General features: G+C 39.4%; 1 protein-coding gene across 3 annotated transcripts in view; it reads left to right on the forward strand.

Annotated features, from left to right (window-relative positions):
* The window catches only part of MAP7D2 (MAP7 domain containing 2), a 147,879-nt gene extending 133,478 nt beyond the window's left edge, over nucleotides 1-14,401 (forward strand). For all 3 annotated transcript variants that reach the window (XM_045013711.1, XM_045013623.1, XM_045013793.1), the window contains 4 exons: nucleotides 6,348-6,426; nucleotides 7,128-7,314; nucleotides 9,125-9,402; nucleotides 12,701-14,401. In XM_045013711.1, the coding sequence (XP_044869646.1) occupies nucleotides 6,348-6,426; nucleotides 7,128-7,314; nucleotides 9,125-9,374 (516 nt within the window). In that variant the 3' untranslated portion in view covers nucleotides 9,375-9,402; nucleotides 12,701-14,401. The remainder of the gene's footprint in view (nucleotides 1-6,347; nucleotides 6,427-7,127; nucleotides 7,315-9,124; nucleotides 9,403-12,700) is intronic.
* The last annotated feature ends 4,541 nt before the right edge of the window (nucleotides 14,402-18,942 follow it).

The following is an 18,942-nucleotide window of genomic DNA, read 5'->3' on the forward strand; positions in this document are numbered from 1 at the left end:
AGGTGACAGATCTTTGCCTAAGCAGGTTTCTCACTTATATTCAGTTCCCAGAAACTTCAACCCTCTTGGTTAAAGGACCCGTCTTTGTCATCTTGCAAAAGTTCTAGCCCCTTGTATCTGCCTAGTGATGGATGCCATGATGGCTTCTTCCTCTTGCCTTCTATTATCTTCCCAAACTCACTCTTTTGTCCCCAGACCCAGGATTACGTCATGCTGTTCTTCCTGTCCCCCTGCTGATTCGTATGTAAATGGAGCTTCCATTATTTTTGGTCACACCTCGCTTAATGTCATTGGAGACAGATAGATAGCTGACTTCTTTCCTGTCTGGGAGAAACCTGTTTTTTCCTGCTTTTGGTTACAGACTTTAAAGCATAATGTCCTTAAGTATCCATAGTTTCTCATAGAGTGTTAATACATACATTTCACAATGATCTTAATTACCAGGGTGTCATGAGCTTTCAGAAAAGACAACTTCCTCTGTACAATCAGTTGATTCTGTTACTTACCATTTGAAGTTCAGATCCATCCAGGGGCTATCTCCCCCACATGCTAGGTTGGTGGCTTTTTTTAATCTTTTATGTAAATGTGCCTTCATCGTCTCTGCCTGATTACCAGGTGGGTCAGACAAACAAATGCACATTCTTTTGTCTACAGCAATCAGTGCCTATGCATTGCTTGCCAAACACATTTTTGAGAACATAATTGTAGCACATATCCATAACTCTTTTACACACTCCCAGGGCCGCCCAGAGGGGGGAGCAAGTGGGGCAATTTGGCCCAGGCCCCGGGCTCCGCAGGGGTCCCCACGAGAACGGCCGAGGCTCCCGCCCCGGCCTGACCCCGGCTCCCCCCTCACCCAGAGCCTCAGTGCATCCAGGAGCGTCCCTGAACAGCTGCGTAGTGGGGCTCCGGCGGGGCTGCTGAGCTCCCCCCCGCTCAGAGCCACGTGGTAAGGGGGCGGGGCAGTGAGCTCCAGCAGGGCCTGAGTTTGCAGCTCCGCCCCCTTACCACGCGGCTCTGAGCGGGGAGGGGCTCAGGCCCCGCAGGAGCCCTGTTGCACCGCTGTTCAGGGACACTCCTGGATACAATGCGCTGAGGCTCCGGGTGAGCGGGGAGCCAGGGGTAAGGGGTCGGGGGGGGGTTGGATAAGGGGCAGGGAGTCCTGGAGACAGTCAGGGGACAGGGAATGGGGGGGTTGGATTGTGGGCATTCTGGGGGTCTGTCAGGACTCAGCGGGGGGGTGGATAGGGGTCGGGGCAGTCAGGGGACAGGGAGCAGGAGTGGGGACCCAGGGTGGTGGTTGGGGGGGTGGGGTCTCTGGAGGACGGTGAGGGGACAAGGACCAGGATGGGTCAGGGATTCTGAAGGGGGCGGGCAGTCGGGGGGGCAGGAAGTGGGTGGGGGTCAGCCAGGCTGTTTGGGAGGCACAGCCTTCCCTACCCTAAAGCTCATTCAGCAGTTTGAGGTTTGCAGAAGAGCCAAGCTGTTAGCTTTTCCATTAGGGCTACCATCCCTTTCACTTCTCAAATGCCAAATTATAGTCTATATTTAATTTCAGTGCCATAAGGAGATTCATGTCAGGGGAGGGTAGCTTCATTTAAAATTAGCCACTGGGGGAGGATCACATGAGAACAGCAATATTCTACACCACCTACCTCCTTCCCAACCCTGCATTCCCTGAGGCTTCAAAGGGGTTAATTCAGTGGTTCTCAAACTTTTATACTAGTGACCCCTTTCACATAGCAAACCTCTGAGTGCGACCCCCCCCCTTATAAATTGAAAACACTTTTTTTATATTTAACACTATTATAAATGCTGGAGGCAAAGCGGGGTTTGAGGTGGAGGCTGACAGCTCATGACCCCCAGTAATAACCTCGTGACCCCCTGAGGGGTCCCGACCCCCGTTTGAGAACCCCTAGGTTAATTTAATTTTAGCACCCTGTGTCCATTCACATGCATGTGCTATTTTGAGCATTTCAATTTTCACAACATAGGCTCATCCCAGATTCTGGAACAAGCTCAAATGCTCAGTTTGTGAAGTATGTACATAAGCTATACCAGGGGTAGGTAACCTATGGCACACATGCCAAAGGCAGCACGCAAGCTGATTTTCAGTGGCACTCACTGCCTGGGTCCTGGCCACCGGTCCGGGGGGCTCTGCATTTTAATTTAATTTTAAATGAAGCTTCTTAAACATTTTAAAAACCTTATTTACTTTACATACAATAATAGTTTAGTTATATATTATAGACTTATAGAAAGAGACCTTCTAAAAACTTTAAAATGTATTACTGGCATGCGAAACCTTAAATTAGAGTAAATAAATTAAGACTTGGCACACCGCTTCTGAAAGGTTGCCGACCCCTGAGCTATACTAAAGACAAACCCACAGTAACCATCTCCAGTTTGTGAGGGACCCCATGGAGCCAGTCTCTAGGAAACAGATAAATGCATGGAGGTTAAGTCAATTAATGACTATTAGCCAGGATGGGTAAGGAATGGTGTCCCTAGCCTCTGTTTGTCAGAGGGTGGAGATGGATGGCAGGAGAGAGATCACTTGATCATTACCCTCTGGGGCACTTGGCATTTGCCACTGTCAGTAGACAGGATTCTGGGCTGGATGGACCTTTGGTCTGACCCAGTATGGCCATTCTTATGTTCTAAGCTAAATGAGCCCAAAGTTATGGAGACAGATATGAGTCAAGGAAGCCAGCAGAGTATCCTGGAAAAATCTCTGACTGGATGGGCTCAGGCGTTTGGTCACAAGCTGAGGTGGTTCAAAAGTTTTGGATTTTGTAAGCGGAATTTTTTTCTTGTTTCTTTAAACAATCAAACACAGCAAGCAGCAAATATTTGGCCACACACTTCTGAAACCCCAAACCATGGTCAGGTTTTGACAGACTAATTTCAGCTTTTCAATTAAAAAAAACACAACAAATTTTGAAGGAAAGCAGACATTGTTCATGATTTTTTTCTGCTTTTTAAAAACCCCTAGTTTTCGATCCAAAAAAAGTTTTGACGGAAAATATTTGTCCAACCCTTTTAATGAGCTTTAGTGCCTTTTAGCACTAGCTGATGCTGAGAACCAGTGATACCTTGTAAAGAAGTTTTCTCAAAACTGGGTTTGTGCCGAGATGCGGAAGGTTTATTTTTCCTAGGGCCGCCTGTGGTGGGGGAGCAAGTGGGGCAATTTGCGCTGGGCCCCGCAGGGGCCCCCACGAGAATATAGTATTGTATAGTATTGCAGTTTTTTTTATGGAAGGGGCCCCGCGAAATTGCTTTGCCCCAGGCCCCCTGAATCCTCTGGGTGGCCCTGCACACTCCATGCATACATCATGCAAGAATATTAATGAGTTACCAGTGACTAGTTTTCAAATGATCTATTACATGCCACTTTTTGGGTATATATCATGACAACAGTATAAGAAGTGTAGTGAGTATGTCAGGCCTGACGAGTTGCTGACACAGAGTAGTGAACCACCAGTGGGCCTCTGTGTCACAAAGGTATTTATTAGGGCTGTCGATTAATCACAGGTTTCAGAGTAGCAGCCGTGTTAGTCTGTATCCGCAAAAAAAAACAGGAGTACTTGTGGCACCTTAAAGACTAACAAATTTATTGTAGCATGAGCTTTCGTGAGCTAAAGCTCACTTCTTCGGATGCATAGAATGGAACACACAGACAGGAGATATTTATACATACAGAGAACATGAAAAGGTGGAAGTATGCATACCAACAGGCAGAGTCTAATCAATTGAATCACAGTTAACCCATGTGATTAACTCAAAAAATTAACTCAAAAAATTAATAGTGATTAACAAATTAATTGTGATTAATTGCCGTTATAATTGCACTGTTAAACAATAGATTTCAGTTACAACAAAGGATGCAAAATATACAGTGCTCACTTTATATTATTTTTCTTACAAATATTTGCACTGTAAAAATGATAAAAGAAATAGTATTTTTCACTTCACCTAATACAAGTACCATAGTGCAATCTTTTTATCGTGAAAGTGCAACTTACACTTGTAGATTTTTTTTTTTAGCTACATAACTGCAATAAAAAAAACAAACAATGTAAAACTTTAGAGCCTACAAGTCCACTTAGGCCTGCTTCTTGGTCAGCGAATTGCTAAGAGAAACAAGTTTGTTTACATCTATGGAAGATAGTGCTGCCCACTGCTTATTTGCAATGTCACCAGAAAGTGAGAACAAACATTTGTGTGGCACTTTTGTAGCTTGTATGCCCCTTCATGCTTTGTCCACCATTCCAGAGGACATGCTTCCATGCTGATGACGCTTGTTAAAAAAAAATGCATTAATTAAATTTGTGACTAAACTCCTTGGGAGAGAATTGTATGTCTCCTGCTCTGTATTTTACCTGCATTCTGTCATATATTTCATGTTATAGCAGTCTTGGATGATGACCCAGCATGTTGTTCATTTTAAGAACACTTTCACTGCAGATTTGACAAAACACAGGGAAGGTACCAGAGAAATCCATAGAGATTTCTAAGGATAGCTACAGCACTTGACCCAAAGTTTAAGAGTCTGAAGTGCCTTCCAAAATCTGAGAGGGATGAGCTGTGGAGCATGCTTTCAGAAGTCTTAAAAGAGCAACACTCCGATGCGGAAACTACAAAACCTGAACCACCAAAAAATAAAATCAACCTTCTGCTGGTGGCATCTTACTCACATGATGAAAATAAACATGCATTGGTCTGCATTGCTTTGGATTGGATGATTGGATTGGATGATGAGCAGAACCCATCATCAGCATGGACGCATGATCCTCTGGAATGATGGTTGAAGCATGAAGGGACGTGAATCTTTAGCGCATCTGGCACGTAAATATCTTGCAACGCTAGCTACAACAGTGAACACCTGTTCTCACTTTCAGACGACATTGTAAACAAGAAGTGGGCAGCTTTATTTTCTGCAAATGTAAACAAACTTGTTTGTCTGAGCGATTGGCTGAACAGGAAGTAGGACTGAGTGGACTTGTAGGCTCTTAGAAACAAAACAATGTAAAACTTGAGTGCAGTTATGTAACACAAAATCCTCTTTCACGATAGAGATTGCACTACCGTACATGTATTAAGTGAATTGAAAAATATGAGTTTTTATTTTTACAGTGCAAATATTTATAATAAAAAATAAATATGAAGTGAGCACTGTACACTTTGTATTCTCTGTTGTAATTGAAATCAATATATTTGAAAATGTGGGAAACATTCAAAAATATTTATATAAATGGTATTCTATTATTGTTTAACAGTGCGATTAATTGCGATTAATTTTTTTAATCACTTGACAGCCCTAGTATTTATATTTCATTCCCAAGGACAGTAGCTCCCACCCATGGATCATAGTAAGACTGGGTTTTATTGTCTGTGGTGGACACTACACCAGCTGCTTTGCTGGGGCCTGGGAAGGAATTTCTCTCACTGCCAGAGTGACTGAGACGGAGTGGGGGTTTTCTGCAGCTCAGGGACCTGGTGGGGCAGGTCAGGAACAAAGGTTCATGTTGTCTCAGCTTTGTAGGTATCCAGTGGAGTTACTCATTGCATGGAGGATCTGGTTCCCTGATGAACCAATTGGAAGTGGATATATGGGAAAGGCATCTCCTGGGGAAATGGGACTCCTACTGTCTGGCATAGCAGGGAGACAACCTCATATCCCCACCCATTCTTAACCTTCATATAAGAGGAGGGCAATGAGGACCCAGCAATGAGCTGGGGCCAGGCAGGAAGTCCAGAGGGCTGTTGGCAGCCCTCACAAATAGGGGGAATTATTAAGGAAAGAATGACCAGCACCATACAATCCTTGCCAGGTATTTCCAAAATGCGTTAATAAAATTGTGGCCTAATTTAAAGTACATCTCTTGCATCTTGTCTTTCTTCAACCTCCATTCTCCCAGCCATGCAGGATTTCCCCATCCATCTCAGTCAACTTTCTGACCCCCTTCTGGCACTGTCCTATCCCGTCCACTCCCCTACCACCATTCACTTGAGCCTCTGCTCTTCCCTTTATGTCTTCCTTGCACACCTTGTGCCTCTGCATCCCAAAGAGGGAAATGAGGATAATTTCACAAGACCATGTGTACTCTGAGTAACTACTCTGGCAGTGTAGGGAATACTTCTACGATAGATGCATCCTAACGATAAAATTCTGTGTTTTGTAGTTTTTGCTTTATGTGCTTGAATGTACCGTAACTGAGAAAAAGCATTCTAGGAACAATTGTTTATTAACCAGCAGAGTTTTTTTTTAAAGGTTCTGAGTCCAGTCAGTTCCCTGAATCTTAGGGCCTTGCATCTAATGCAGTTAAAACATTATTTGGTTACAGAAGGAAGAACCCAAACTGGAGATACCATCACCTTTGACTGTGGAAAAGCAACCAAAAACTCTTGTTCTCAGTCAAACAGGTAAAAGCCCTTCATTTTTGTTTAGAGCAATATTCAGTCTTGATAACTTGAAAACAAAAATCCATAACCTCAGATAGTGCTGTATGATCACAGATGCTGTGTTTTCATTCAGAAAAGGGACAAATACATTTAAGTGTAAATATGTTAAACATAAAAAAATAGAACATCTTTGGTTTACCAAAGCATGGTAAATGTAGAAGCAGGAGACAGCTATCCTGATGGGCAATATTCTACTCCACAGCATGTCCCAGGTAGCATTTATATAAAGTTATTCTAGCCTGCAGATTTCTGTTTGTTCATTGTAATCTAGTTCCTGTTTTGTAGATTCTCTAGAAATATTCTCCCCTACAGCCAAGCTTGACATGCTTTTTAAACATTGTTTTAAAATACAGTCCCTTTTGCATTTAATTTGGTTTGCTAACAGCATATATATATATATATATAAATAAATGATGAATGAAAAATGGGTATATAGTGAAGTGTGACTATTCTGTATTTTTTCCCCTTCTCTAGGGCTTCTCTGTGCATGTTGTAAAAGATAATATATTATCTTGTTTCTTTTTCAAACTGTCCTACAATAACAGGGTGATTGACAAGATAATATGATGGGTCACTTTCATCTCTAATTTCTGTGACTCAAATAATTTTATGATTTTTAAATATAAACACTGCTATTGCTTCCTAATGAGGTTCTTTTATAGAAATCAATGGACTGACAGCCTGCCAGGAGAGTAAAGGCTTAGGATGTGTTGCTGATGAAACACTTTCTCGAGATATATTTTCTAATGGACTTAAGTCAGTTACGGGGCTTATTCAGCTGGATGCCATTGATGGGAAATCTAACAGCATGGATGATTCAACAGATGAGGTTCAGTCTATGGATGTGAGGTACACGTCACATGAAACACATAACTTTTAAGTAACTGTTCAGAAAACCAAAACCAACCCACCAAGACATATGCAGTTCTCTCATTTCATTTGTTAATCTATCTCTCTGCACAGCCCAACCCCAAATATGGACTCCTATGTAACTACTCTTTGTATGTTCTGACTAGTAGTGTGCTCTCAAGAAGTAAATGCACTTTCAGATTGAAGGATAATTACAATCTCTTATCTCACTCTCATATCCTGCAAAATAATTAAGCTCTTCCATAGTTCTCACTTGCTAAGTGCACACAAACGTGCCCAAACATTTTGGATTGTCCATAGAGTTCACATGCTGTATTGCTGTGAAAATGGGTATTCAAATATCAGATTGTGTTTTGTACCAGAACAATAAAGCAGTAGCATATAAGTCATTGTGTTGTACAAATAATGCTGCAGGTTAGAGTTTCAACATTCACATTTTCAATTATTTTAATCTTAAGTCTTTTAATTCATGTCAATATAACAAATATTTGGCAACAAGTAAACAATATGAAGTAAGCAAGTAAACAAGCATTATGGGATCTTGGGTGAAAGACTCTTATTGTACAGTGTGTGCAACAAGGAAATTGAAATTTTAAGATTGCTCAGAACCATAGTCCTGAATTCCTTGATTTTAGTAAAATCTCATATGTAATATTGCATTAATGTAGGTTTTTTTAATCAATGGACCAGATTAAGCCCTGATGCAACTCTAATTACTTCAGTAATTATACAGTGGATCCATTTATCACAATGTTAGGTTCATTTAATTTTTAGTTATAACGTTATGGGGGAATGAACACTATATTTAAGGTTATAAATATATTATATATCTATGCCAAACATTGATATACAGATGTCTACAATCTTTGCTTACTTTCTCCAGTTTCTTTAACAAATAGTCAAAAGGGCATGGGTAGATTTCAAATGCAATTTTAATAAAAGATGGTTCTTGTTTAAAATCTTGGTATAATCTTCAGACATAACATAACATGAAAAAGCTGAAAATTAAATGAACCTAACATCATCACAAATGGATGCATTGCATAACTATTGAAGTAATTAGAGTTGCAATAGGGCCAAATTTGACCCATTGATTAAAAAACCTACATTAATGCAATATTAAATATGAGATTTTACTAAAATAAAGGAATTCAGAACTATAGTTCCCAGCAACCGTAGAATTTAAATTCCCTTGTGCTGCATTTAGTTTGTTCTGTAAAAGTTAGCTTTTTAAATTTCACATGGTTTCACAATTTTCACATGGTCTAATATATCTTTGAAATCTGTACTGTGCAAAATTAACAATTTGAGACCATGATCCTGCAAAGATTTATCCACAAGCTTAACTGAAATTTATGCATTGAAGCCAGTGTGACTACTTGCTGTTCATGGAGTTAGGTATGTGTGTAAACCTTTGCAGAATTAGTAAGATGCAATTAAAAATGGTAAATATAAGGTACCTGAGGGCGCAGGGAGTGGAATATTCAGCCTTTTTAACCTCTGGGTCACCAGTTGGAATCCAGCCTCTCTGAAATGAGTTTGTACTGGACTGTGTCGATGCCATGCAGCCACCACCAAGGCCAACGTTTAAGGAGTATGAAGACAGAATTACTTTCTCTCCTCTATAAGTTGGCCCCTTTGTGTATGAGTTGGGCACATAATGCTGAGGCATGTTGTATCTGTTCTGAGGATAAATAGAACAGCTTTCAGGGCTGTCATAAACCTTTTCATGAACACTAAGAGCTTACAAGACTTTTATTCTGCTTTTTCCTTTCTGTCTTTCATACAGCCCTGTTTCAAAAGAAGAACTTATATCTATCCCAGAATTTTCACCCATGAATGAACTCATTCCCGGTGTTTCTATGGACCAAAATGGAACAAGTAATTCCAAGGCTCTTGAAGATCTCTTGGATTTCACAGGACAGGCCACTTACTCCAAGATATCCAGTGAAAACATTAGTCTGGATGATTGTAACAAAAACTTGATCGATGGATTTAACAGTCCTGGGCAGGAGAATACACTTAACTCCATCTGTTGACAACCCCACGACTGTTGTACAGATGAAGGTACAATATTGTGAGAAATATCTAAGATCTGACAAGTTATTGGGAGTGTAGATAGCACACTTTTTAGATTAATATGCTGCTCGCACTACTGGATGTTGAGAGTTAGGCTCCTGGACATTTAAATTTGGCATAATCTTCCGATAGTAGACTAAATAGGAATGTAAGAATTGGCATTGTGGAAAAGAGGAATGGTCCACTTAGTCCTGAATCCTGTCTTAGTGTGCAGTCTGTGTTAAACAGTGTCCCTCAGAGCAAGGTATAAACCTTCAGAATGCTCCGATGTATAACAAAGCAGAACTCTCCAGATCTTAACTGTAACTGTAAGGTATGAGAAGTGATGGTCCTTGTAACTTTACCCTAGCTAGTATACTAGGGTAACAGATGCTATTCTTACTCTTCTTTTAAAACAATAGTCTGATCCTTTTCTGATATGTGCTAAACTTTTTGTCTGAATACCCTGCAGCCAACACTTTCACAGATTAATGAAATGTAACGTAAAAAGATTTTACTGTTATCAGTTCTAAATTCGCTTCTAATTTCCTCTTATTCTTGTATTATGGGGAAGGATAAATAGGAGTAAATGTTCAGCCTTCTCTACATTTTTAGTCTTTTTTATACCCCTATCATACTACTTACTCTTCCCCTTTCAAATGAAATAATCCTAGTCTTCCTGAAATCTACTAAAATAGAATTCCCCAATCACTTAAGTGTTCCTTTATCTGAACACTTCTACTCCATTTTTTGAGATCAAGTGACACAAGAGAAACCTTGTGAACCCTTGGAATATAGGTTAATCTCCAGCTGTTGAACATCTTGGGGAATGAGCATTTTCCTAGGTTTTAGAGTAACTTGTTCGCCACCTGTGTCAAATTCAAACTACTTTTCCTATCCTTCAAGGACTTGCACAACTTCACTCCCTTTTACCTTTCAATTCACCTTTCCTTTCATCATCTTTTCTTGCTCCCTCTGCTGTGCCCAAGCAGAACAGCTAACTGTTTGCTTCATGTTGTGCTCCTCCCTCCTAATTTTGTCGTCTTCTTTTCATATAGCCTCCATTGTATGCTTGGGAGCCTCTGTCCTTACCCATTTTGTCATACATCCTCCCTCTCTACCTTCAAGGTCTCCTTACGACACAGCCTGTTCCAAAAGGCCTATTAACTTTAGAACTCTCTGCAGTTTAATTATTAACTAGTCAGATGAATGAGAATCCTCAGTACAAAGTACAAAAATGTGAAAGGAAAAGATGTAAAAATATAACAAAGGAAAATAAACCCCAAATAGATAATCGGAAAAGTGTGGAACTTGCAAGATATGTCTCATCCTCAACGTTTGCTCACCTTGCTCTTTGAGTTTCCCCATTCATCTTCCTGCAGTTTCCTTTCAGTCACTGCTTGGATTGCAACTTTCTTGGTGTAGGTTTTTTGTCTTCATACTAGTCTGTAAAGCACCTTGCACATTCTTGGTACTCTATAGATCGTAAATAGGTAAGGACGGCATCACGGAGGAAAGGGGAAGCTTGTTCGGCTGTTGGAAAGATGGGTCACACCAGTATGCTTTCCTATCGTAAGTTTTTACTGGCCCCACTTTGTCCCTGATGGGAACCCCTGTCATGCCCTACCTCTCCCTGCTCCTGGTTTCTAACCACAGCCAGGAGGAGTGGGGAGCTAGCTCATGTCCAGCTAGGAGTGGAATCCAGATTGGTTCCATGCTGGCAGTTGAGCCATCAATGCAGGAACTCATTGCATAGTTCAGAACTAAAGATGTAAATTGTGTGTCTGGCAGAGGACAGTATCTTTATTTTGTGAATTATACAGACAGTAGTCAGTATTTGATGTTAGGGGGCTTATTCCTTCACCCTCTCACTTCCCTGGTCCTTCTCACATGAACAGAGAGCAACAATACCCGAAGTCCAAAGGTACAAACAATTGGATGTTTATTGGGGTGAACTTCCAGCAAGCATGATTCCAGTTTCCTTCCTCAGTGTCCCCCTTCCCAGCTCTGACACCACAGAGCCTTGCCTGTGTCCCTGTTCCTGTTCCCATCCCCTGTTCTCATTCCCCCTTTAGCAAAACATGATCCCAATTCCCCCATCCCCAGTCCCTGTTCCCATTGCCCCCCCCACTTCCTGATTGACTGCAGACTATATAGTAAAACCTGAGTTTTGCTTAGCTATACCTTAACCAATCATCTTACTGAAATTTAACTAACCAATCCTAACATACTGTAACATGGTTATTTAACCAATTATACCCCACCACCTTAATTGGCTTACACCCAACAAAATTAATTATACAGCAGACGGAAACAATCACAGAACCAGACAGAGACCATGCAAATAAACATACAAAACAATACAGAAGTGAGGATTTCACAACTACATCTATACAGACATAAGGGTTTTCCAGCTGTGTCTATTGATAAGTGAGTTCTTGCCAGACAGGATGCTATCAAACTAAGTTTCCTTTTACATCTTCTAGGCTCTTCTCTTTCTCTGGAGGTGAGATGAATATCAGGACAGGATTGTATTCCTAACAGCCCAATAGCACCATATTTCAATGTGACTAGTTTGGAATGTGAGGATGTGACCATACACTTCCCAGCTTATGGCTGCCTTTGCTGCTTAGCCGAAGAACCAGGCCTCAGATAGTCACAGTAAAAGAAGGCCATTACAGAGACAGTGATTTTGATTCTCTCTTTTATACCTCTATAACTAGCTAAGTGATAAAAATACACCTAAATTCTTAAAGTATAGGCCTTTGCAGACAGGCCTGAATATCTATATCCTAACACTTAATAAAATGTTTAAGACTTTTTGTTGATCTGCACTGGTACCCAAATCAGTTACATTAATGCAATTGAATCTACCTGTTTAACTTAAACATTTCAATGATAAACTCAGGGTATAATGAAAAATATAGATGTGTATTCTCTTTTCTTTAAAGAGCTATGCAACCTTCCCTATTAGTTATGATAGTCCTTAATTATATCTCATTTCAATTTAATCACAAAGAGAGAACAGTTAAAAGCAGGACCAGTTAAGTATGCAGCAATGTGGAATGTGGTAGTGATTGCCATTTATTATGGTTGAGTACTGTAGCTGTACGCAGCATTGTACAGACAGTTAAGTAACAGGCCTTTTCCTGGAAAGTCTGCAAGCTAAGTGACATACAGTATGATATACTGATAGTCTTAACGTTAGTGTAGCATTGTACTTTATTGCAAGAGAATCAGTTCTCAGTTATAAAAATTGGAGCTATTTTACTTACATAAACTGTTTGGGTGTGTTTTTAATTGACAGAGGAAGTATTTATGGAGGATATACGTCCTGTCATGCTGCGGGCAGTAAAATATGAGCTTGTCATCTGAAAGAGCTTCTGCAGTCTTTGAACACTGGATTTCACATAATCAGAGCTGAATATAACTTTGTCTTCCCAAGTGGTATGTTGAATAACTGGCTGTTCTTGGTAGATGCCAGGAATCTATAGCCTTGATTGGTTTCAGGGAAGATTCATTGTGCTTTAGAATTTTGGCTTCAGCTGCTAATAAAGGTCTTACTACTTTTTTTTTTAATTTAAATTTCATCTGAATACTTCACTGTGATTTTTACCCTGTGCATTTTATTTTAAAATCATTCTTCCTTCGGTTTTATCATACAAGTACTCGATGTCATTTTCTTGTAAATACTATGAGGTTTGCCCACAGTGCGTTGAAATTAAATAATGTACTGTACTTTAGCTCTGTGCCTATTTTTTTAAATGGGGAACAATACTGAAGAGTTCTCAGCAACTCTTTTTTGCAGGTGTATAATTGCAAAACTAGAACTGAGGAAGCATGAAAACAAATAATTATTCAACTGCTGGAATCAAAGGAGCCTCCGTACAGACTGTGGAGGGTTAGATTTATTCCCCTGCTACAATGCATCACACATGACTATTTTGTCTTTTTTTTTTTTTTTAAGTCAATAGTGACAAAGCAGTTTGTTAATACAGTACTAATAAAGCCTTGGGTTGACTCTCACTGAAATCTTTAAAACTCCCTTGATATAACACTTGTAGACAATGTAGGCATAATACCCATTACAGTTCTTTAATATGTATTCCATAACTGCAGTAGTTCTAAGCAAGTATGTCATGGGGTTCAGATAAATGTTGAGTTAACTATTTGAGATCAATTATTAATACCAGCAGGCTTTCATTCATGTAGACAACTATTTTGTGTCTATTTTGTGACAGACTCAACAAAAAATATAATCAGCGGTAAAACAATATACAGATATTGCAACGGAAATACTAAGTCTATGAGACACTGTCTCTCTCTCACATAATATTTTCACCTATATAACAATATTAGCCTCCTTAGTACTCAACAAACATCTATATGGGAAAATTCATATCAAGAATGTAAAATGTAGACATTATGTGCCATACGATGTATTTTGGTTAGTTTTATTTCTTTTGGTGAACTATGGTAACTTTTATCCTATATTCTGTGCTGCCTGGAGGACATTTTTGTCCAAATCTTTTAAAAAAGTCACTACAATTCTGTTTGGAGACTAACAAAAAAGTAGAAACTTTTATATGTAGAGAAGTTTACAGTGTAGCTTGGTCTCAATTGTAGCCATGTTCTTCTGCTTTTAAAGCCAGCAACTGTTTAAAGATTGAAGTAGCCAATGAACCTGTGTGTGAGTATATAAAGAAAACATGCCTATAACAATCGTTCTTTTTATGTTGGTGTATTTCAGCAAAATACCTTTCTAGTGACTGTTCAGTAAGCTGTAGCATGGTATCGTGTCTTCCAAATTAGTCCTACAGTTGTTTCCTAAATAATAAAGAACCAAAACAAACTAATCATGTTTGTTTTGCTTGATATATTGTGTTTGGCAGATGTCACCTGAGATGTTATATTTTATTATGGTGTCGTTGTATAACCTGTAGATTACCTCACTTGCATGACATGTATAGCATGTATAAGAGTGAAATACATTTTCATTTGAGTCTGACTTGTTTCCTAGCTTTTTTTCCCCCTCCAAATAATCATGGCAAAACTACTTAAAATGGGGGGGGGGAGTTTGATTTGTGGTGGTTTTCTCAGCAAGGCTTAATACTAAATGAAGGGATAGTTCCTTAGCTTCTCAAAATACTTACCTTTTTACCTTTTGTTTTCAATCTGATGTGGTGATTTGCTTCTTGTCATAGGTCTCACCCCCACTTAGAGCTGTTGGGTTCCAAAGTGGGGACCTGCCTTGGTTTCCCTCTAAACTAAAATCCTAGTTTAGATCTGGTAAAGCTGCCACCAGTCAGTTTTTAAGTGTCTGACACACTCCCTGTTCCCCCAAAAACTTCCCCTGGGGAACACAGATCCAAACACCTTGAATCTCACCAGAGAGAGAGAAACAGCCAGTTCCCCTCCCCCCTTCCCTCTCCCCAGCCTGCTCTGGAGAGATTACACCGAGTCAAATCCTTGACCCAACACAAAGAGGGACTCACCTCCCCCTCCCCTTCCCTTGAATCTCCACAAGAGAAGAAATTAACCAAGTCCAAAGAAAAGAAAAGAATTTATTAAAGAATAAAAAAGAAAGTCACTGTCTCTGTCCCCCAAGATGGAACAATCTACAGGGTCTAAACTTATCAATCTCTGGAGAGAATTCCCCCTCCCTTCTTTCTCAGTAAAAGCAATACAGTACAGACTTAAAGAAATTCTATAGCAAAACACAGAATTGCAAATACAGAAATAAAAGTATAAGAATACTAGTTCCTTGCTAATACTCACTAGCTTGAATAGAAGAATTTATTGCAGAAACCTGGGAGGACTTGATTAAGATGTCTGGACTCTCTTAATTCCCAAGAGAGACTCTCCAAAAAACAAAGAACAGGAAAAAAAACTTCCCTCCACACGGATTTGAAAATAATCTTGTCCCTCATTGGTCCTCTGGTCAGGTGTCCACAGGTACTGCTTGTTAACCCTTTACAGGTAGACAAAAACCTTACCCTTAACTAACTGTTTATGACACTTCTATAGGCTGCTCTGTTCTCTTACTAGTCTTCTCTCAGGTGCATGAACTGTGAATTAGCCACATTACAAAGCAGCCTAAAATATAAATGTTAAACTGCTCCTTAGACTAAAGCCAAAGATCTTTTTAGAACGAGACCAGCTTGTTCAATGTAATGACTAACAGTCCATTGAACTCTTGGGGAGGAGCAGTCTGCAAACATTTGTTTTAAATAAAAGTAAAATAAAACAAAATAATTTTAATGCAAAATATCAAATATATGTCTGATACATTTTAGAGTGTACTAATACGTTACCTCTGTCATCCAAGATATTTCTTTCCATCATAGTGTTTCAACACATGCTCATTTGAGTTCTATGGTACACTGGGTCCTGTATGTGATTTCTCAATACAGTTGCATCCTAAGATGATAGGAGGAGACACAGATAGGTGTACATATAAATAACTTCAGATCCTTTTCTTACTGACTTCCAAAGATTTTCTCAGCAGGATTTGGCTGAATATCTGGGGTTACTGCTCTTGTAGAAAATAGAATGTGTCGGGGGTGGGGCCTTAATTCATGTTCTTACTCTTTGTACTGGTATTCATATTTGCTGCTGTGGTTCAGAACTATGCAGTGGACATTCTTTGTATAGGACAGTGGTCCTGGAACTACAGTCTGTGCACCACAGGTGGTCCTCCAAGTTCTTTCTAGAGTTCTACAGAATTAAACCATTTGAGAACCATTCGGTAGAGAAGTGGATGAAAGTGATCTTTGTTATGAAGTGATCCACAGAATGGAATTGTTGGAGAACCACTGAAATAAGCCTGTTTCTTTGTGTTAGATGAAATCATACACTACATTGCTAAGGTTAAACTATAGAAAAGTATTTACACTACTGGACTAGAGCAAAATTACTATAAGGTGGGTACACATCTAGTTGAAAGATGGTACTCAGAGTAGTTGTCAGTGGTTCACTATCAAATTGGGAGGGCATAGCTAGTGGGGTCCCCAGGGGTCAGTCCTGGGTGTGGTACTATTTAACTTTCATTAATGACCTGAATTACCAAGTGGAGAGTGTGCTTACACAATTTGCAGATGACACCAAACTGGGAGGGATTACAAGCACTTTGGAGGACAGGGTTAGAATTCAAAATGACCTTGATGAATTGGAGAACTGGTCTGAATTCAGTAAAGACAAATGCAAAGTACTTCACTTGGGAAGGACAAATGCACAACTACAAAAGGGGAATAACTAGCTAGGTGGTAGTACTGCTGAAAAGGATCTGAGGGTTATAATGGATCACAAATTTAGTTTGAGTCAACAATGCGATGCAGCTGATTTTCATTAGTACACAGTCCTTTATCATCTGTATAAGCTCTCGTGTCTGAAAATTAGAGAGTACTACTGCTCACTCTGCTAATCATCAATTATCTATTTTGTCTATTAAGAAAGTATTTTATGGGAAAGAATTTAAATTTAAAAGCAGGGAGTAAAGAGGGAAAGGGTTTTAAGCTTTTTTTTAAAAAAAATCTAAAATGCAAGCTAACAATGTCTTGTCCTTCAGAAGAGTTTTATGATACTTGTTTTCCACTCTGTTTCCTCATTTTGCACAGACGGAAGTACTGAAATATGGTGAGAAGTTCTTACAGTATATTTGATCATTGAAAACCAAGTAAATAGTGTAAACTTGTTTCCCAACCAATGGTTTGGATGAGTATCTGAACCCTGCAACATGCAGGATCAAAATGACCTAGAAGCCAGGGTCTCATGGTTCACAATTAGACATGCAGCCCGTTTGAAATCCAGCCTGAGTGTGTGTTAGAGAGATGCTAGCTCAGCCTGAGAGGAAATTAGAAAAGTAGAAAACTGCAGTAATGAGTGACATGATTTACATAGTCCTTGAACTGAGAATGTTTTATTTCTTTATTTTGGCAAGCAATCACATGAGCTGTATATTTCAGCCATACGTGCGCAGGTTAAGAAGAGTCACTGAAGTTAATGGGAGTTGAGAGTGCTCAGCACTTCACAGGATTGGACCCCCAAATATCCAGAAATATCTAATTATAGAAGAATTTTCATGGGTGTGAGATGAGATCATAAACTGGAAAATTATTCTCATACTATTATTTCCTGTATTTTTCTGAGAATGACAGCCACATATTTACCAAATACTACATATGAGCAGTACTTGTTAATCCCATGGAAAGACAGAGTGCAGGCCAGTGGCTGGCAATGTTAGGGCAATGCAGGCATAATACAATACTGAACTTTCAAAAATTCAGGTCCCTTATGTCATCACAATAACTTTTCTCTTAAAATAAAGGCAAAACTATTCTATTGTGGTCTAAAACCTCTTTTTTTACCTAATGTGGCAACATCCCCAAAAAGAAGAATATTAGCATCTTTCATAAATATGGAGAATTATGAACATAACTGATCATTCTCAATTCCCTGGAGAAGTGGATTGACCAGGGGATTAGAAATGACATCCAGTGTTACAAGATTTAACTCTAGTGACTTCTCTAAGGTCACTCCTAATTTACACTGGTGTGAGTTCAGAATCAAGACCAGAGTTTTCACCTCTACATTACCATTCCCAAGACAGTCAGCCCTCATGACTAAAAATCCTCACAGATGTCTTGTGAAATTAGGTTGCTCTTAGTCCAATTTTTAGTTGAAGGCAATTTGTACCACAGCTGTCAAATCAAAAATTGAATGCGCACAGAGACTGAATAATCCTCTCACCTCTAGAGATGGTGCATCCAGATCAGAATTGCTATGGCCATATGGAGAAGTTTGCTCTGCTGTGGTCCATGCTTTTCTCACTCTGTTAATAAATAGAGGACTTCTAGGGTGTGTCAAAGCACTAAACATTCCCACACAATTTAGGAAATAAGTAATAGCTTTTTTGCCTGTTTCATCTTCCTTGACCCAAACCTCCAATTTTTCTTTACTAACCATAATCCTGGTGATATCCTGAACACTGAACTTCTTCTCTTTCTCAGTGTCCTAGATCAGTAAGTCTACCTATTGCCATCTCAGATATACTATTGCATCACCTCTACTTAATTATTTGTATTATGGTAACACTCAGTGCCTCCAATCAAAATCAGGTCTCTGTTTTGCTAGTTGCTATACAAACACACAAGATCCTGCACTGAGGATTTTTATAATTTAATGTAAAACAAGATACAACAAATGGGTTTAACAAATAATTGGAAGAAATGGGGGAGGACGGGGTAACAATGTCACTAAGGTGGTTCATAGACTGTGCAAACTTAATATTGAGTCATTAATATTAAAAATCATAATATATACATAAATATCGGTAATCCCTTCTAACCATCTACCTATCAATGTCTTTTGAAATCCAAAGTCATACTTTCATTTTCTCATGCCACCACTTCATTACAACTTCTTTCACTGTAGAATATTGTTATACCAATATAATAAAAACCAGCAGGATCTTATTAAGAGGGATAAGGCAAAGATGCCACATTTATTGTAAATATAATAGTAAAGCAAAAGATAAAAGCAAACAACGTT

The sequence above is a fragment of the Mauremys mutica genome, chromosome 1 (genome assembly GCF_020497125.1).
Source record: "Mauremys mutica isolate MM-2020 ecotype Southern chromosome 1, ASM2049712v1, whole genome shotgun sequence".
NCBI lineage: Eukaryota > Metazoa > Chordata > Testudines > Geoemydidae > Mauremys > Mauremys mutica.